Source organism: Eschrichtius robustus, chromosome 10 (genome assembly GCF_028021215.1).
Source record: "Eschrichtius robustus isolate mEscRob2 chromosome 10, mEscRob2.pri, whole genome shotgun sequence".
Classification (NCBI taxonomy): domain Eukaryota; kingdom Metazoa; phylum Chordata; class Mammalia; order Artiodactyla; family Eschrichtiidae; genus Eschrichtius; species Eschrichtius robustus.
This window is the reverse complement of record NC_090833.1, coordinates 45,518,709-45,536,118: the sequence shown is the minus strand read 5'-3', so window position 1 is coordinate 45,536,118 and position 17,410 is coordinate 45,518,709. Positions and strand designations below refer to the sequence as shown.

The 17,410-nt window shown below is 39.5% G+C and overlaps 1 protein-coding gene across 1 annotated transcript in view; it reads left to right on the top strand.

Annotated features, from left to right (window-relative positions):
* The first annotated feature begins 1,596 nt into the window (after nt 1-1,596).
* RORB (RAR related orphan receptor B) overlaps nt 1,597-17,410 on the top strand; it is a 178,674-nt gene continuing 162,860 nt past the window's right edge. Inside the window, exon 1 of the mRNA XM_068553857.1 lies at nt 1,597-1,677. Within this exon, the coding sequence (XP_068409958.1) occupies nt 1,671-1,677 (7 nt within the window). The 5' untranslated portion in view covers nt 1,597-1,670. The remainder of the gene's footprint in view (nt 1,678-17,410) is intronic.

The window sequence follows — 17,410 nt, the reverse complement described above, 5'->3', positions numbered from 1 at the left end:
TTGAAAAGGAACAGTTTTGATATATGCATTAGATTTTTACCACAATACAGATAAACGGTCATAGATGACAATTTTCACCTCAGGAATACAATAACTACCTACGTTTAATTGCCAGACCCCTCTAAATAGACAAATGTCTTCTAGTAGCAACTAGAATAAACAGTTCCTCCCCGCTAAAGCCCTGCAACTTCATCAATAGCACCACACAATCATACCTTGTAGCCTCAGCCAGCCCTTTACCTTGCATCACTAAGGTAGCCACACTGCCATTGGGGCTGTTATCACTGAGTCGTATGGCTCCACGCCAGTTTATTAGCAACTCCAAATGCTGATAAAATCAATTTCGTCGATAAAAGAAAGCATTAAAATTTTGTAAAATAATTTTAAAAAGCAAAAGATCTCATTGTTTTGTTTATTTTGTTTTTAGGACTGGGGCAGGAAGCATCTAAAAGATGGTTTTAAAGGAAGAGGACGGCTGCTTGCATGGGACTGCATTTTAGTTGTGCTCAAAGTGATGAAAGTTGATTTGCATTATTCTGCCACTAAAACTGAAGCGTCCCGCCTGGGGAAAGCCCCGCCAGACACGCGAAGTTTTCCGAAAATGGACTCTGCGGAGAGCTGACATAAATTCACAACTAACTATTCGGGGCCCGCAGGTTTTGCGAGAGAGGGAAGCATCCAGGGACCCGGAGAGCCCCGCGTCCCTCCCTTCCAAGGACTCGTCAGTGCCCCCTCCCTCCTCCTGGAATGGGAAGTGAATGTCACCTGCAGATCTGCCCGACTCTATCGGTCCCTCTCCTCCTCCTCCGCCCAGTTCGGACAGTCTCTAATGCCCAGTTCCAGCCCCGGCCGCCTTCGGCTCCAGTGTCCTAATCCCCCGCCCTTCGCCTTCAAGCCTGTCCCCCGTCGTCCCAGCCCCTCCAAGAACTGCCAGGCGCTGATTGGCGGCGGCGCTGACAGGAGGCGGGGCCTGGAAGTCCCAGCCAAACCCGCCCTCGCGTATAAGCCCCTTCTCGGCTCTCTCCCCATCTCTCTCCTCTCTCTTTCTCTCTCGCTCCCTTCCTCCCTGTAACTGAACAGTGAAAATTCACATTGTGGATCCGCTAACAGGCACAGATGTCATGTGAAAACGCACATGCTCTGCCATCCACACCGCCTTTCTTCCTCTTCTTTCTGTTTCCTTTTTTTCCCCTCGCTCCTTCTCCCTCTTCTTTGTAACTAACAAAACCACCACCAACTCCTCCTCCTGCTGCTGCCCTTCCTCCTCCTCCTCAGTCCAAGTGATCACAAAAGAAACCTTCTGAGCCGGAGGCGGTGGCATTTTTAAAAAGCAAGTACATTGGAGAGAAAGAAAAAAAGAAAAACAAAAGCAAAACAAAACCCAGGCACCAGCCAGCCAGCACATTTTTTTCACCCCTCTTGAAAACAAACAAACAACCAAACAACCATCAAAACAGTCACCACCACCATCATCAAAACTGTTAACATAGCAGCGGCGGCAGCAAACGTCACCCTCCGGCCACGGCGTCCACCTAAAGGGATGGTTTTCTCGGCAGAGCAGCTCTTCGCCGACTACCTTCCTCACTCGTGCTGAGCGGGATTTTTGGGCTCTCCGGGGTTCGGGCTGGGAGCAGCTTCATGACTACGCGGAGCGGGAGAGCGGCTACACCATGCGAGGTAAGCGAGCCCGCAGGCACCGTGTCTCCCCGGTCCGGCCAACTCCAGCCAGATGGGCGATGGGGGAGGGGAGCGCACCCAGCCGAAGAGGAAAGAGGTTGGCGGGGCGCAGTTACTGAGTTCGTGTTCGCAGTTGGGCTGCAAAAGGCCTGGGCGTAGAAAGTTGTGGGAAGGTGTTGATGCCTCTCAGGAGTTCTGGAGGGACACGGGAGGGCGCTTTTTGGCGAGGGGGACGACGCTAGTTGCTTCCTCCCAGTCCTTGAGTTGTACTGTACCATTTTGGGGTGTCACTCTCGGGTGCGTATGCGAACGCCGGTTGGAGGGAGAGCCGGGAGAAGTATGCCTCTGGGCAGAAGCCGCTAGAAGCGCCGGGCGCGCGGCGGTCGCCGGCCCGGGTTGGGCGCGCGGGGCGCACGGGCAGGAGGCCAGGCGGGTACACACACTCTTCAGGTTATGAGGCCCACCAGCGTCCAGGTCAGCGGACAGTGTCCCTTCGTGGGAGTGGTAGGCAGAGGGGGCGGTGTCGTGGGACTAGACACAGATTCCGGGTTCGTCCCCTGCGCGCGTCCCTCGCGCCGGAGCTGCGCCCTGGCCAGGTCCGCGTGCCCGAGCCCGCGCGGCCCAGGGACGAGCGCCATCCTGAAAAAGTTGTGCGGAGAAAGTTCCAGAGGATAAAAGCCCGCGCTACCCGCGGCGGGGAAGGCTCCTTTGTCAAAGGACCGCTGCGGGAGGCGGTGCTGGGTGAACCTTCGGGCCAGGACCCCCAGCGGCGACTGCGGTGGCAGGTCCCCTGGGCTAGCTGGCGGCGGTGGGGTGACGCGCCGGGGACAGGGGCAACACACTTGTTCCGGCTGCACTTTGGGCTGCCCGGGCGGATGGCCTGGCCTGCTTTAGGGAATCACTTGGTCCGTCTCCTCCCCTGCGGTGCCAGGACCTTCACGTTTCCTGCGCGCTGTGCCCAGAGCCGCTTTCCTCCACTGTCTGCTTGGCCACAACTTCACTCTTCTCTCGGACAGCGGGCCGGGTGCCCGCGTGCCATGGGGATAAGTGCGAGCCTCGGAGCACCCGCCGCCCCACACTCCCCAGTTTTTCTTTCTAGCCAATTCTGCGTTTCTTGCAGTGGGGCGGGGACGGGGGCTCTCCTCTCCTCCTCGTCTGTCCCTCTGGGTCCTGGCAACAGAAAGGTGGAAACGGCCAGCTCCGGACCTTCCTATATCCCTGAGCCCGCGTGACAGGTGGACTAGCGAAGAAGAACTTGGGAGAGTTGGGCTGCAAACACTCATCGCCTTCCACTCGGCTGTGTTCACCTCCCATCCACATTCCCAATACCTATTGAGGAGCGTCGGGATGGGGCATCGGGCATGTTCCCCCTGCTCCGCTCGAAGTGAATCCCGAGCCTGGACGCTAGAGCAGAGACTGGGTTAGCCAGCTAGGCGCTGGGACGTGGCAAGAAAGGGAAGGAGGAGGAGGAACAGAGAGGCCGTCCATGGAGGTGGGTGGGAGGGAGGTAGCTGAAGCTAAGGGACAGAGACGTCCTGGTGAAATGGTCTTGATTGACCCGCATACTAGTGGGGGCCCCGTGAGTGCGAGCTGGTTCCAGTTTAGTGTCCCGGTTGGGAGATTGGTCACATGCTCCACTGCCCAAATTCTTTCAGGAAACTATACTTGGGTAATTGACGAGTGCAGAACCTTTAAGTAAAGGACGCCCTAGTCTTTGTTTTTGTTTTTCTGTCCCGTCGCACCACCATCCTCTCTCCTTTCAGTTTCCCCTGCTCCTTTCTGGGGTAGCTAGTTCGTCCAACCCCTACTTCTCCCTTTCCAATCAATATTCCTCCCGTGGCTGAGTTCTTATGTTCTGGAGGTCTGAAACCATGCGCCACGTCAGTTCCAACCCGGCACTAGGGCCTGGGGCCAAAAGCCACTCACTCTCCCCTTAAATTGTAGAAAACAGAGGAGTGTGGGACAAGAGTGGGTTGTAGCTTGATCGCACTGCTCCTGAAGGAGCAGTTTGCCAACGACAGTCCAGATTCGCCAAGGCGCCCACTTCGGGGACTCGAGAAGCTTGACGCCAGGTGCTGCCTCTTACTCACCTTGAGAAAGAAGTCGAAGCCTACTCCCCCCCCCCCACCCCACAGTCCCAGAGGGTTCTAACTTAAGACAGCTCTCAGGGGGCCTGGGGGAACGCTCTGGAGAAAAATCAACCTTAAAAGGTGGCAGAGTCCTCTCTACCTCTTGGGCTCTCCGTTCTTGACCCTTTACTGTCCCTCCTCTGCCATCTCTGCGCATTTCCTACAGACCGTGCCCTCCCGCGTCATCAGAGGTGATTGTATAAGGATGGAGAAAAGGTCCAGGCTACTCAGACGTCTTACGGCAGTCAGGGGTTGAACTTGAGTGTGAACTTGAGAAGTGAGAGCGGAAACGAATCAACTTTCTCTTGTGCCTGGGCTACTAAGCAGTCTATATTGGGGGAGGGGGCAGTTTTTGAACTCAGCTTTACAGTGCGCCCACTCCCTTTCCCCCTACACACCATACACGCGCGCACGCACACACGCGCGCGCACACACACGTCCCCCATCCCCGGGTGGTCCCAGTCTGTTATTCAGCCTCGGCTCCACGGTTTGCATTTGGCAACTCTACTGAGTCAGGGCACTTGGCACAATGCAAACTTGGTCCAGGATCGAGTGGTCGCCCTGGGGACCAACACAGTAAACCCACCCCCGACTGCCGGACTCCACCCCGCCCCCGCCAGGTCTAGGATAGTTAAGAGACTTTATCCCGAGGGAAGCTCTGTGGTAAGAAAGGGGTTAAGAGGCTCTGATCCTTAGGTCATTGTCCTACCCTATGGCTGAACTGAGTCGGTCCCCAGCACTCGGGGATGGCCTGGGGCGGAGAAGGGTGTATTTGGTGGCGCACAAAGCCTTTCACCCTTTGTCTGCTACAGAGTACCTACCACATGAGGTCTAGAGATGCTACTTCGTAGATTGCATTATTGAAAAGGATAACTTATGAATGCGGAAGGGAGGACTTTTAATTGGGTCCGTCCATAGGTGAGAAACAAGTGAGCCGAGGTGTGGATTTCAAGACTCCTTCCTGGGAAGCCTGCCAGCTGTTTATTACACAGGGGCACCGAAATGGTCGGATTTTTCACCCTGCCTCCGCAGAAAACCCTGCTTCCAAAAACAGGGGCACAGATGTCGTTGCAATCAATAGGTGATTGTGGCTCCGGCGGATTAGAAATCTGGTTTTATCCTTGCTGTAAACAAGGATGGGGCTTGGCTTTTCTAAAGTCCGGTTTTCATCTATTATTTTCAGGTAGTTAATTTTTATGAACTGCTAACTTTAGAAAAGAAGCGGCTTGCTCTCAGAGGTATGGCAAACCTTGGGAAGTCTGGAGCTCTGAACGTCCTGCCGGCCAGGCCTTTAAATTTCCTAAACCTGTTCTAGATCTTAATTTCTTCCAAAAATTCCAATTAAATATTTCTAACCAACATTCCACCTCCCACAATTAAAAACATTGGTGGAAGGACATCCCTGTCAGTAGTCATTAGTAATTGTTCATTAAGTAATTATCAGTAAGCTGTCTTTATAATCCAAGAAAAGTAAACATTCAAACAGTTCAAAGAAAAATCCTAAAGCTATATTTCAAGTATTGTTGAAAAAATATATAGCCAGAAAATTGTTTTTCTTAGGTGGTTACATCTTGGGACTCTCTCCTCCCCCACCCTCAACATCCTGAGTGAATTTGTAACAAGTATTTTAACACAGAAGGGCTTGACATCCTGGACTTCCGGTATACATATTAGTACCATTAAGGCTTTTAACTTTTCTATATTTTCAGATAATCAGGAATTGGGAAACCAGGATGGAAATAGAAAGGGAGAACTTTGAGCAGCAGGCTTCATAAACATGGGGGTTACAAGATTAAAACTCCTTTGTAGCATTCATTTAAAACTCACAAGTCCTGGATGTTCCATCAACAGCAGTATAATTTGCTGTACTGTTTAGAAAAACCTTAAAGGATTTCTTGCATCATTATTAAAGGGGTTTGTGTGAAGTTTAACTTTAACATAACTAACACGTTTATTTTATATTCAATCAAAAGAAATGTCCACATTTAGTTATTTTGGTAACAATTTGTTAGACACTAAACTATTTACAACCATAAAAGCAACTATTCACGTGTGCATGCAATACAAATACACTGTATTTTAAACTTACATGTTTCATACTCATGAAACCTAATTTTACAGCAGCAAAAATTTTCCAGCATGAAGAAAATATTAAGTTTCAGGGTTGGTCTTCGTGAACATGGCATTCCAGCTGTGTAATAATTCCTACTTTTATTTTTCCCCTGAAAGTAGCATATACAGAATTATCACCAGGATTTTTAAATGATTCAATACAGGCGGTTTTCCTAGATAAAAAGACAAGTAAAACTTTTTTTCAGCTTTATGTAGTTTTTATACTTTTTGATACAGTAGTGTTAAGAAATAAAAGTGTGAATCACAAGGCATTAACTAGATTTTTTCACTGCTGTGAATAACATACCTCTTATTTAAAGTACATATTATAGCATTCAGTTAATACAGAGATTAAAATATTCTAGTAAATTATTAAGTTTTTAAATTCTTTATATAAGCGTCTGCTAGTTTTCTGCAAATTTGTAAATAAAGTGAGGTTTTAAATTGTGAACAGTAACATCAGTGCCACTGTACCTTGGAGAAACCTAAGCCTTACAGGTAATTATATGAAGATATAGGAAAATTAATGCCAGAGTTAAAACCATCAAATTTTAGCCCGATTAAGACATATCAAAAGTTATGAACACATACGTTATTAGTGCAAATTTATTAGTGATTGAGATGACTTAAAATAGATATATTTTTATCATTCTAGTATTATGATGAGCCTTTCTTAAGACTAAATCATTTCTGTGTCTCTTCCATAAAGACAAAAACAGGCTTTAAATTATATTGCCATTAATTTTATGTAATTGACATTAACAAAGCATCTTATTGTGATGTTAAACTATACAGAAAAGTAAATATTAGGAATGGAAATTTTGCTTAATAATTCATATTAGGTTTTTAAAATTCTAGATATAGTTTTACTATTCCAACCATTCTTACATAAAGGACAGAAATTAAGTAGACAAATGAAATAAATCTTTTGTAAGGTAATGCATAATGACCTTTGATAAAATGAGCACTCTACACATAAAGTATTATTCCTGTAACTTTGTAATCGTCTTCCAATTACAGCTTCGTGCAAATATTTATCTTACTTTGACTAGAATCTGTGACTTAACAGAATCCCTAGCAGATAATAGCAGTCTTTGGAGGCGTCTGTTGATACACACTGATACACAATATGTATATGTATGTGCCTATAACCACCCACTCAGACAAGAAGAATGAATATTTGAGAGAGAAAATCATTCTTACCGTTGCTTTCACAATCCACACTTCCAAATTCAAACATACATAGAGAAACAGAAGCAACTTTCCAGAGCCTTCAAAAAGAAGAAATGAATACATGTGGTACTTTAGTCCCATTAAAACAAAACAAAACAAAACAAACAAACAAAAAAACTCTTAATAGCATTTATTTATAAATAATCTACACAAAACTCCATTATACTACCTGATGATAATTAGAGGGAAAAGGAATCAAAGAATTTAGGACTGCCAAGTAAATAAAATATTCCGTCTCAAATTAAGCAACAAATTCATAGATAACAAGGCTTATGCCATGAATTTGAAGGATGTCTCCTTTGTAGCAAAAGACAAAGGGAGCATAGAGGAATAAATATTGATTGAACTAATCATCTGATGAATAGAAATGAGATTTACCAGTGCGCCAATATAATAGGCTATGTTAACTAGTTCTTTCATAGCGCATATGCTGCCCTTTCAACCCCTGACCCCATCCATTTCAGTTCTTAATGAGGGAAACCACAGGTGTTATAACGGCATTTATAGAGAATCAAGCTAAATATAATAACCATGTGGTTAACTAATGGCAGTGGGGAGTGGGTTCTTATGAAAGGAAATATTGAGATCGTAGCGTCACAAACAAAATTATTATGCATTGCAAGGCACTTAGAATTTTGGCTTCCTCTGTTCACCTTTAAAATATATCTACGTGGCCATCAATATTTCAAGTCCTAGATTTGTTGTCTGCAACAAATAATAAGTGCGATTTCATTAATGGTTATCTGGAGAGTTAAAAATAATATTCAAAGTATATTTTATCTACGTTGTGTAACACCTTGCATAGCAAGCATTTAAAACATTTAAAAATAACTCTTAAAAGGTATAGTATTTTCTACTAAATGTAACATGCATTTTTCTTGGTTAGTCCTTATTTTATAACTATTAGAAATAGAATTTACTTTATGATAATTATTACAACGTTATGGTAAACTTTGTTTTAAAATTCAATTGGGATGTTCTTGGCTTAGGCATGTTCCTAGAGAGGTCAAAATAAACATGTTACCTTTTGCCAAAACATGAAACTAAAAACTCGTTCAAAAACCTGTTCTTATAAAGAACATAGGTAATTTGCTTTGACTTAAGCGTGTTCACCTCTGCATGTGAATATTTTATTAACTGGGTGGGTGTGCTGACTTTGTAAATTACTTAACTAAAAAGGGTATTTATTGGTGTCATTTTTTAATGTGTGATTAGTTTTCATATCATGTGGCCCTGGGTTATATTTCTCAAATTCAGTGGAATTACAGACATCAGCAAAAAAAAAAAAAAAAAAAAGAGAGAGGTGGGGACAAATAATCTGGTTGATTACCAAATTATGTTTTTTGTTACTAGTCTGCTTATTGCTTTGTACTCATGTAAACCCAATATCCTGGTACCGTGGGACATATGAAAGATTTGGAATGCTTAAAGAAAACTTACATAGATTTTTATTTCATAGTAAAGCTTTTTTCCCAGTGAATGTTGTGACAAGTCAATTTTAAATTATATTTAAAAAATTTTTCATATGACTGTCTAATAAAGCATCCTTCTTTAAAGACTGTTACACCATTACCTGCATTTTATTAGGATTATGTTGTAATCATGGGACAATAGCAGATATACAGTATTTTAATATTGAATTAGAAGTACAAAAGGTCCTCTCTGAATTTGGGCACCAAGTTATCCTTTAAAAAAGAAACAGCAAAAGCTTTTTTAAAAGGCCTTGGCATTTGTAATCATTACTTAGCATGGAATAAATGAGTATTACTGGCTGCAATAAAAAGTAGAATATTATTTTATTTTAATCTTCTGACTAGTTTTTTAAAATATCATTTTTAAATACAAATTTCTCTCCCTATTTGGAACCAACCAAGCTTGATTCTCCCCTGTTCTGAAAACTTTGTCAAACTCATTGATCATCTCATTTCTAGGAGTCCAAATTAAGATATTCTCTCAAGAATGGGAATAAGACCATCTTCCTGAATATTTCAATTTTCAGTTTTAATTTTAAAAGGGACAGACACAAAGATTTCATCTTCTGCAGCCACGTATATACTAATAGAAATGTATGTGACTCACATTCATTTATCCATGATTTATTGAGCATCTAGTCAAAGTGAGGCACAAAACTGAGCCCTAAGGATGCCCAAGTTGATAAAACATTAGACAACTGGTGAGGTCAAAGCTATGATCAAAGTGAGAGCAGAACAGAATACAGTAAGGATGCTATCAGAACATCAGAATAGCTCTCACAGGGGAAGTGATGTTTGAGATGGGCCTCTAAGGATGCATAGAAGTCTGTCTTTTGGTTAATTTATTCATCATAAATGAGGTTTATTAAATTACTGTTTCTTGTATTTCACAGTTGCCTTTTATAGTAGGTGCTAGGTGAAATTTAGTTTATGGAAGTAGAACTGTTCCAAAAAGAACATATCCTGATGTAGAATAACTAGTAGTATTGTTCCCAAATAAAACTCTTACTAGTAAAATAATTTTCAAGTGACAATTTAAAAAAGAAAACTCTAAAGTAATTCTTAAATTACAAAAAGAAAATGTACAGAATTAGACAAATATCAGAGTGGGGAAGAATGTAACTTGCAAAAAAAGAATCACTGGGAAAAAAAATATGGGAAAATACAATGTTCTTATACATTTGTTTTTATAAGAGAAATTCTTATCTTTGTAAAATAAGGAATAAGGACATGGCTGATATATATTGAGTTTCATTTTCTTTAACATTTAAGGCATTACCTGAAAATAGTGATATCTACTCTAGAGAGTATCTTAGATTACTAGATATCAGGAAGAATAAAATCCATTGAAGTAATAGGGCATGTCAGCAGTGTCTGAGGGCAATAGTGATATTCCCCAAACTTTTCCATTTCAAGAACTTGGATGTAAGATTGAACTCTGAAAATTAAACTATAAAATCAACAGATAATAGTCTTGCTGACTTTTGAGTTATTCTCTCCCTTAAGCATATTTAAAGATGGAGACATCCAGGACTCCTAGGTAGTAACAGAAATGTGAGTGTGAGAAGCAACTATTGGCCATGTCCATCCTAGCACTATCTATCTATAGGTAAATCGCTGATTAAGCTTAAAAAAAAGGTATCTACTGCAATTCACAAGTAGGCTCTTCATTTTGAAGTGATAATTTGACTTTCTGGTCTTATACATTAGCTCTTGTGAGCTTAGTTAACTTGAATCCTCGTACTAAGGTCTAATCTACTCTGAAACACTGGTGAGATCAAGTTTCTGAGCCTACAAAACTGAAAACCGGACCCTAGACTGGGGAGAATTCACAAAGGTGAATGTCACCATTTGAGACTTCCAGGCAGCCAAATCGCCACTCTTGATCATAACCCTCCGCATTAGCATAAACCTCAGCTTCAAATTTCTACACAGTGAGCAAGACCACATAGCCATACATTTTCAGTCTTGAAAAATAGATACATTTTTTAAAATGCAGATTATTAATTGGAATTTATTAGACTAAGGAATGGTACTTTTTTGTTGTCGCAACATATTCTGGTAACATAATGGCTATTGTACTTAATCTGTTTACTTCATGGAACTGGAAGAATTCAAGAAGTGGCTGACTGACCCCATTTTTTGAGGCTTTTCTAAAAAGGCGAAAGGTTGGAAGAGAGGGCACAGAACCGCCCCTCTAACTTTTAGGAGCTTTGACTGAACAGTTATTAAATAAGGCAACTGGTTTTCTGGACACTCCCTCCCTCGCTTCTTTTTTTTTTATATTTAAAATATTTTAATTTATCTGTACCGTTATATTTAGACATCACAATACAGTACTCAGCTTCAGACCTAGTTAGGTTATCAGGTTAAACTGAAAAGTATACTTGTTGACAGTGCTTTCTATTTTCAAAAGGTGAATATAATACAAAACAAAAGAAAAACAAAACTAAGATTAGTATCAAGTAGAAGTATGAAATGGGAATTATTTTTCTGAAAAATGACATTGGAATGATATTACAATCTGTGATTCCATTCCTAACTCTGTAATAAAATCTGGCCTGTCATGTGATGGGTCACACCATTTATCTGAGCTTAAAAACAAATTTCTCTAAGTTTAGGTGATAATAAAAGGACAGTTGTGTAAAAGGACAGTGATATGATCAGATTGGTCAGAAACTGCAGTTAGTTAAAACACAAAAATCAACAACAAGAAAAAGCAGCCTTTAGAGAACTCTGAAAACCAAGAACATTTTAGCTTATATCTGCCTCCCTCACTTCTTATTGTGGTTTCTCTGGTGCTCATCTCTGGCACCATATGTTATATGACAGTGGACACATATACCCACTTCACGTTATGTCTGGGCCAATGTGTTTTTTCTTGGTGGTAAATATAGATTGAACCTTTGGAGAACAGTGGTTTACTTGAATGCCATATGTAATATGAATCTAGATTTTTTTACTCTGGCTTTTATGGAAATATATTTACTAAGTAAACACTAAACCACTATTTGATCTTTCCCTTAAAAAGGCTATTTAAAGACTGTCTTGTTAAATAGGATCAGAATGTGTTCTTGCCTATAACTGATTATGAGGTTATGAAATTCAAACAGTAGCACTATTTTATTTGCCTGAATAGTGAAATGAAAATAATTGAAACTATTTATCAAACCACATTTAAAATATGTTTAATTTCACCTGTCCAAGGAATGGATCGCACAAGTGCTTCATATGGGTTCCATAACACTGGATTAGCATAAAAACCCATATTCCAAGTTGCCAAAGTAAAAGTTTCATTATAGAGCTTGAGCCAGAATGAACACTCCAATCATAGTTTACCATCCAGCAGCTGCTGGCTGCTAGATTCCAGAATCAAACAGTAATGTGCAAGCTTAAAGAACTCAGGCATGTTCAGTTTCTAATGAGTAACTGGCTATTCTTATCATTGTCAGGTCAAATAATAAAGTTATTACATACAGCATTTCCTATTAACTTGTACATAAGTTGTGCCTGGCACATAGCGAAGGGATTAGACTTTTTTTCTTTTTAAGAAGAAACCTTGTTCCAAATTTCCACAGTTGTTGAATATGGGCAAATGCCACACAGTCTGATTTGAAAAGAGGAACATTTGTTCGGGAAAAACACATCGTATCATTAAGGTGCAGTGCTTCTTGACAATAATTGTTTTAATATTTTGGATAAATTCATTTAGAAATTTTTAGGGTCCTATACTATTCATCAGTTTGCTCTAAAATTAAATTTAAAACAAATGGCCCAATATTCTGTTTTTTTTCTTTTAAATGCTGACTACTTTTGAAAGGCAATCCTAAGCACTTTCACCCTTGCATGTATATTTTCATTCCTGTCATTTGAAAAAATAAAAAGCTAAGTACCAAAGGAACAGGGCTTTTGGAGTATCTTTCCAAAGACAGCTCAGAAATATCAATAATAAGAATGCTAATAAGGTAGCATTAATACCCTTCCAATTGTGTTTTTGTTTTATTTTGTTCTGTTAACTAATATCACTAAAAGTCATTTCTGGATGCCACCCGTGTCACAATAAATTAAAGTTTATTTGATTGGTTTTAGAAAGTGTTGTTTTGTATTGAAATAAATTAATTCTGAAATTTTTTCCACCGAAATTTCATTAATGATTTCTGAAAGGTTACCTAACATGGTTGACATGAGTGTTGATTTAGAGTCAGAGATAGACTTTCTTTTATCATAATACAATGACCAAAAAGTAAAAGAAAATATGTGACAGAGTTGTAGGTGACACTCCCAATAGTGGATCAGATTTAAATATGATTCAACAAATCCTGATTATTGAGTACTTACAATGTATAAGAAGCGATGCCCTCTAAGATAACAGTCTCAGGCACAACAAAAGTGGTTTTCTTATAAAATTCCTAAAGAATTCCTTAGATAATCTTTGTTTCATTTGAATTTCTGAAATGTCCAGTGTTGATTATACCCCTTTTTCTAAATATGAAAATATATGATTTGTCCATAATTATTTGTTAAAAGAAGTTGAGACCAGAGTTTGACTTCAATCAAGGGCTTTTGACGCTGAGTCCAGTTCTATTTTCATTACTCTGTGCTTTCTCTCTTAGGCTGTGCTGTACTATTTTTTTACCATCCCTGTACCCACAGCAGACATCACTCATCAATTATGGCATTAATACTTGTGAAGTCCAGATGCAACCTGTACTACCATTTGACCAGTATTGGCCCTCAAGATAAAACTTGGTGCCCAAACTCTCATGAGTGTTTTGGCCATATAAAGAATACATATTAATATAGTAAAACTATATATTTCATCCAATCACAGGATCCTCTTGGACAAACCATAGTTCTCCACAGTTTTCACTCCTAAAATAATGATCATGACATTTACCAATCTCAGGAAAAATTAAAATAAGTATTATGGAAACATCTACAGATTCTGAATGGAAACTGTCCAGTAAAAATAATAGCAAGTCAAAGTATATATATAGTAAAAATTTTTGTGAACATAATTATTGCCTTGAAGATTCTGAAATTTAATTTCATAAATTTAAATATGTCTCCTTTGACAGAGATTTCATATTTTTAGTGAAATTACATATTTATAGATGTTTCCTCCACTAAGATCCTAACCTAGCTGCCTCTAATTTAAGGAAAGAAACAACTTTGTGGGAAGTAGCTCTAAAGACTGTTTATGGCTAAATACGAAATTCCTCTTTATTCAATAATCAACATGCACTTGCCTAATAGTTTATGTTAATTCACTCATTTGTCCCTCAGCTTGTCAATTCTCTCCTCTGGTTTTTATGTTTGCTAAGAGGAGGGTTATCTATCTTTGGCCATAAGCATTTCAAACAAAGTAATGGGTTGAATAGCCAAGCATACCACCATTTATCTGAGTTTAATTAATTTTGTCTGATTGATTGGCTGGAATTGAAAGTCTCAGCAGCACACCATTTATATCAAAGCCCTGTTATCGTCCTATCCAACTCTGTGTCTTGTACAAGCATAAAGTATTTTCTTAAGGAAAAAACCTTGACAACATTAAGAGGGTGCCATGTCTGATTGTGCCCAGCAATATAAAGGAAAAAAAAACAATTAAATTTGACATTAATTCTGAATAAATGTAGAGTTCTGCTTCTCCGCAACAATATTTCAATTTAATGTGTTTTGCATTTTGGCTGAAACATAGTATCCCTTACGTTGAGCTATCATTTATATGATTAATTTTTATGCTTTCACATTAAGCTCATTCACATTTCTTTAAAAGCATATTTATTAGTCCACTGTTACTGATTTTTCAGACCTCTTTTGTGTAAGCTGTGCTGTACAAACATAGCTTGAAACACCAACCCTACCCTGCCGTTTATTCTCCGGGACTCAAATTGATCTTATTATATAATGGTCCTGATTCCCACAACTCGACTAAATTTGACCACAGATACTATTAGAAAGAAAATGGACTGCATCAGAGTCTGCGCTGCGTTGTCTTCATCTTGCATCTAGCATCTAGTATGTTTGATAACATCACACTGGAAAAAAACTGTAGGCTTATCTCAAGTGATTCTCTTTGTTTTACCTCATGTAAAATACCTTCTGTGCTTGCTCTTTTAGAAATAGTGGAATATTTCTTTATACTCATTAATTCTGTCAGTCTTTGCACTGTAGCTGCTCTTAAGGAAAATTCTGAAAACAATTTTAAAGGGAATTCCGTAAACCTGGGAGGAGCTGACAGATGCAGTCTCATCTCTTTACAAATGTAATCGCAGGTAAAATTTATAATACTGTCTTGCCTGTGTTGAGTGCTCTATAGTTCTCAGCGAGCTTCTGTAGACACCGTCTGGGTGATGCACAAAGCATCTTGTGAGATAATGCAGGACAGGTATAAATAAGAATGTGCCCTGGTAGCTAAGCCAAAGAAAACCCAGAAACAGAGTGCTTTTTTAACAGTTTAAAAATGCAGTTTCAACACCTTAAAAACAGTCCACAAAACAAAAACAATTGTTTTATAAAAAGAAGAAATATAAATGGCTAACAAACAATTGGAAAGAAAGAGCTCAACTTCACTTATTAAAGAATTAAAACAATATTAGTGGCATCTTCACCTGTCAAATTGTAGAGAGTGTGATGAATTGGACACCCTCATATTCTATAGTGGGTGTTTATATTGGTACAGTCATTGAGCCTAAACCCCTAAAAATGATCATACTCTTTGGCCCAGTAATTCACTTTCTGGGAATTTTCCCAAAGGAAATAAAGTGTCAAAATAATTTATTCCTAAAGTCTTGTACCTAAAGATTTGTTATGGCCTCATTATGATATTTTCAACAATACAGGGAAACTTTTGTTGTAATACTCTTTACCAGCACACTTTCATTTAGTATGTACTCATTCTTATACTAGTATGTAGTCACCGTGTTTAATGTACTTCACTAGTATTAAATGTTTGTATGTATTCGACAATGTGTTTTAGGTTCTAGGGATAAAATGGTGAGTAAGAAAGACATCATCCCTGACATCACTGAACCTAAATACAAATAAAAAGTTAAAATGCAAAATTGCATATACTATATGATCCAAATTATATAAAATGCATAAAAAAGAAATTAAAGCAAATGTATAAAAATGTCAAAAGTTACCTTGAGATAGTATCAGGTAATTATTTTCTTATTGCTTTTTCTGGACTTTCAAAAATTTCCACACATTCTCTGTAGATTAGTCTGTAGATAAGTGTCACAGTGAATGCTCAATTACTCTGGCATAGCAGTAAGGCTGTCCTTTATCTACGACTCATTGTATTTTAGCTCATGCATTTGCCTGAGGTCAACTTGTATGATAATAGGGTTAAGGTTGAAGGTTTAATGGCTCACTGAGAAAATTAACTTATTTAATACTTGTACAACTATTCACTCATTCATCACCAGACATTTATCAAGGGCCTATTATGCACCAGGCACTCTCCTAAGTGCTGAAGATACAAGGGTGAGTAGAATTCAGTCCCTTCATCTGAAGAGCTTAGAGTCTAGTCTTCTTGAAAGCCATATGCTGTAATTTACAATAAGTACTGGAAATAATAATAATAATATTCAGTTAAAAAACTTTCTCCATCATTGGGAAACAAAGGGTTCTGCCATATTAAATTCTTATAAAGAATAGTATAACATTGCTGTTTTTGTCTCTGAAGGCTCATATTAATGTGAGAAATATATTACTTTAAATGTTCAAGGAAAGATCAGGATACTCATATTGAAAAATTAATCAACTTGCCTTCATTTTACCTTCATTAAACTAACCCATAGTTATCTCCTGACAGCACTGGTGAGCTCTGTAATCCCTAGAGATGTTAAAGAACACCAACACAGATATACTCAAGTCTCAAAATATAAGAGCTGGAGGATGAATTCATACCTACTGGTGGGGCTGTGGGAAGCTTTTTTAAATATTCCTATGCTCTGAGATAGATGAAGAATCTCCACTTGCCTTTATGACTGTTGGGAACTCACTGGTACTTGTAGGGCAGAATTCAAGTATGACATTCCCTGCTAAGGTAGTCTTCTTTCATGTGTACTCATCCCCCTGGGTCAGTGGTTCAAAACAGGTGGAAATTTTGCCCCCAGGAGATATTTGGCCATTTTTGGTTGTCACAATTGAAGAGGTGCTACTGGCCTCCAGTAGGTAAAGGTCAGGAACGCTGCTAAACATTCTACAATGTACTGGACAGCTCCCCAAAACAAAGAATTATTCTGCCGAAATGTCCGTAGAGCTAAGATTGAGGAACATATGAAGCCTTTCTAAATGGAATCACTTTATAGATCCTCAGTTTTCCTACTGTACCCTCTGAGAAAGCTGGCTCCTCTTTTCCTCCTCTGCTTTCACAGTGATCTCACTTCCATTCCACAAAAGAAAGACTGAGCTCTCACTCATTTCAAATTGTATTATGTGCATGGTTCCCAAGATGGCAAAACTTGCATTGCACTACAACAAAGGAATGATTTGAAAGTTTGATGTTGATGCTGAGAAAGTGAATAATTCTAATGAAAGGGCAAAACATCCTTTTAAAAGTCAGGTAGTTTCTATTTCTTTACTTCCAACAAAATTGAAGGAAAACCTAACCAAATTGTCAGTTATAGATCATTAAAGATAGTTTTTGATGATAGAATGCTATGTGATTTGAGGCATAGATTTCAGAAGGAGTTTAAAGAAGTGATTAAACTGCTTTGGCAACATTTTTTCCACTTCCACCTACATATTTATGTGAATACGTTTTCAACACTTACATTT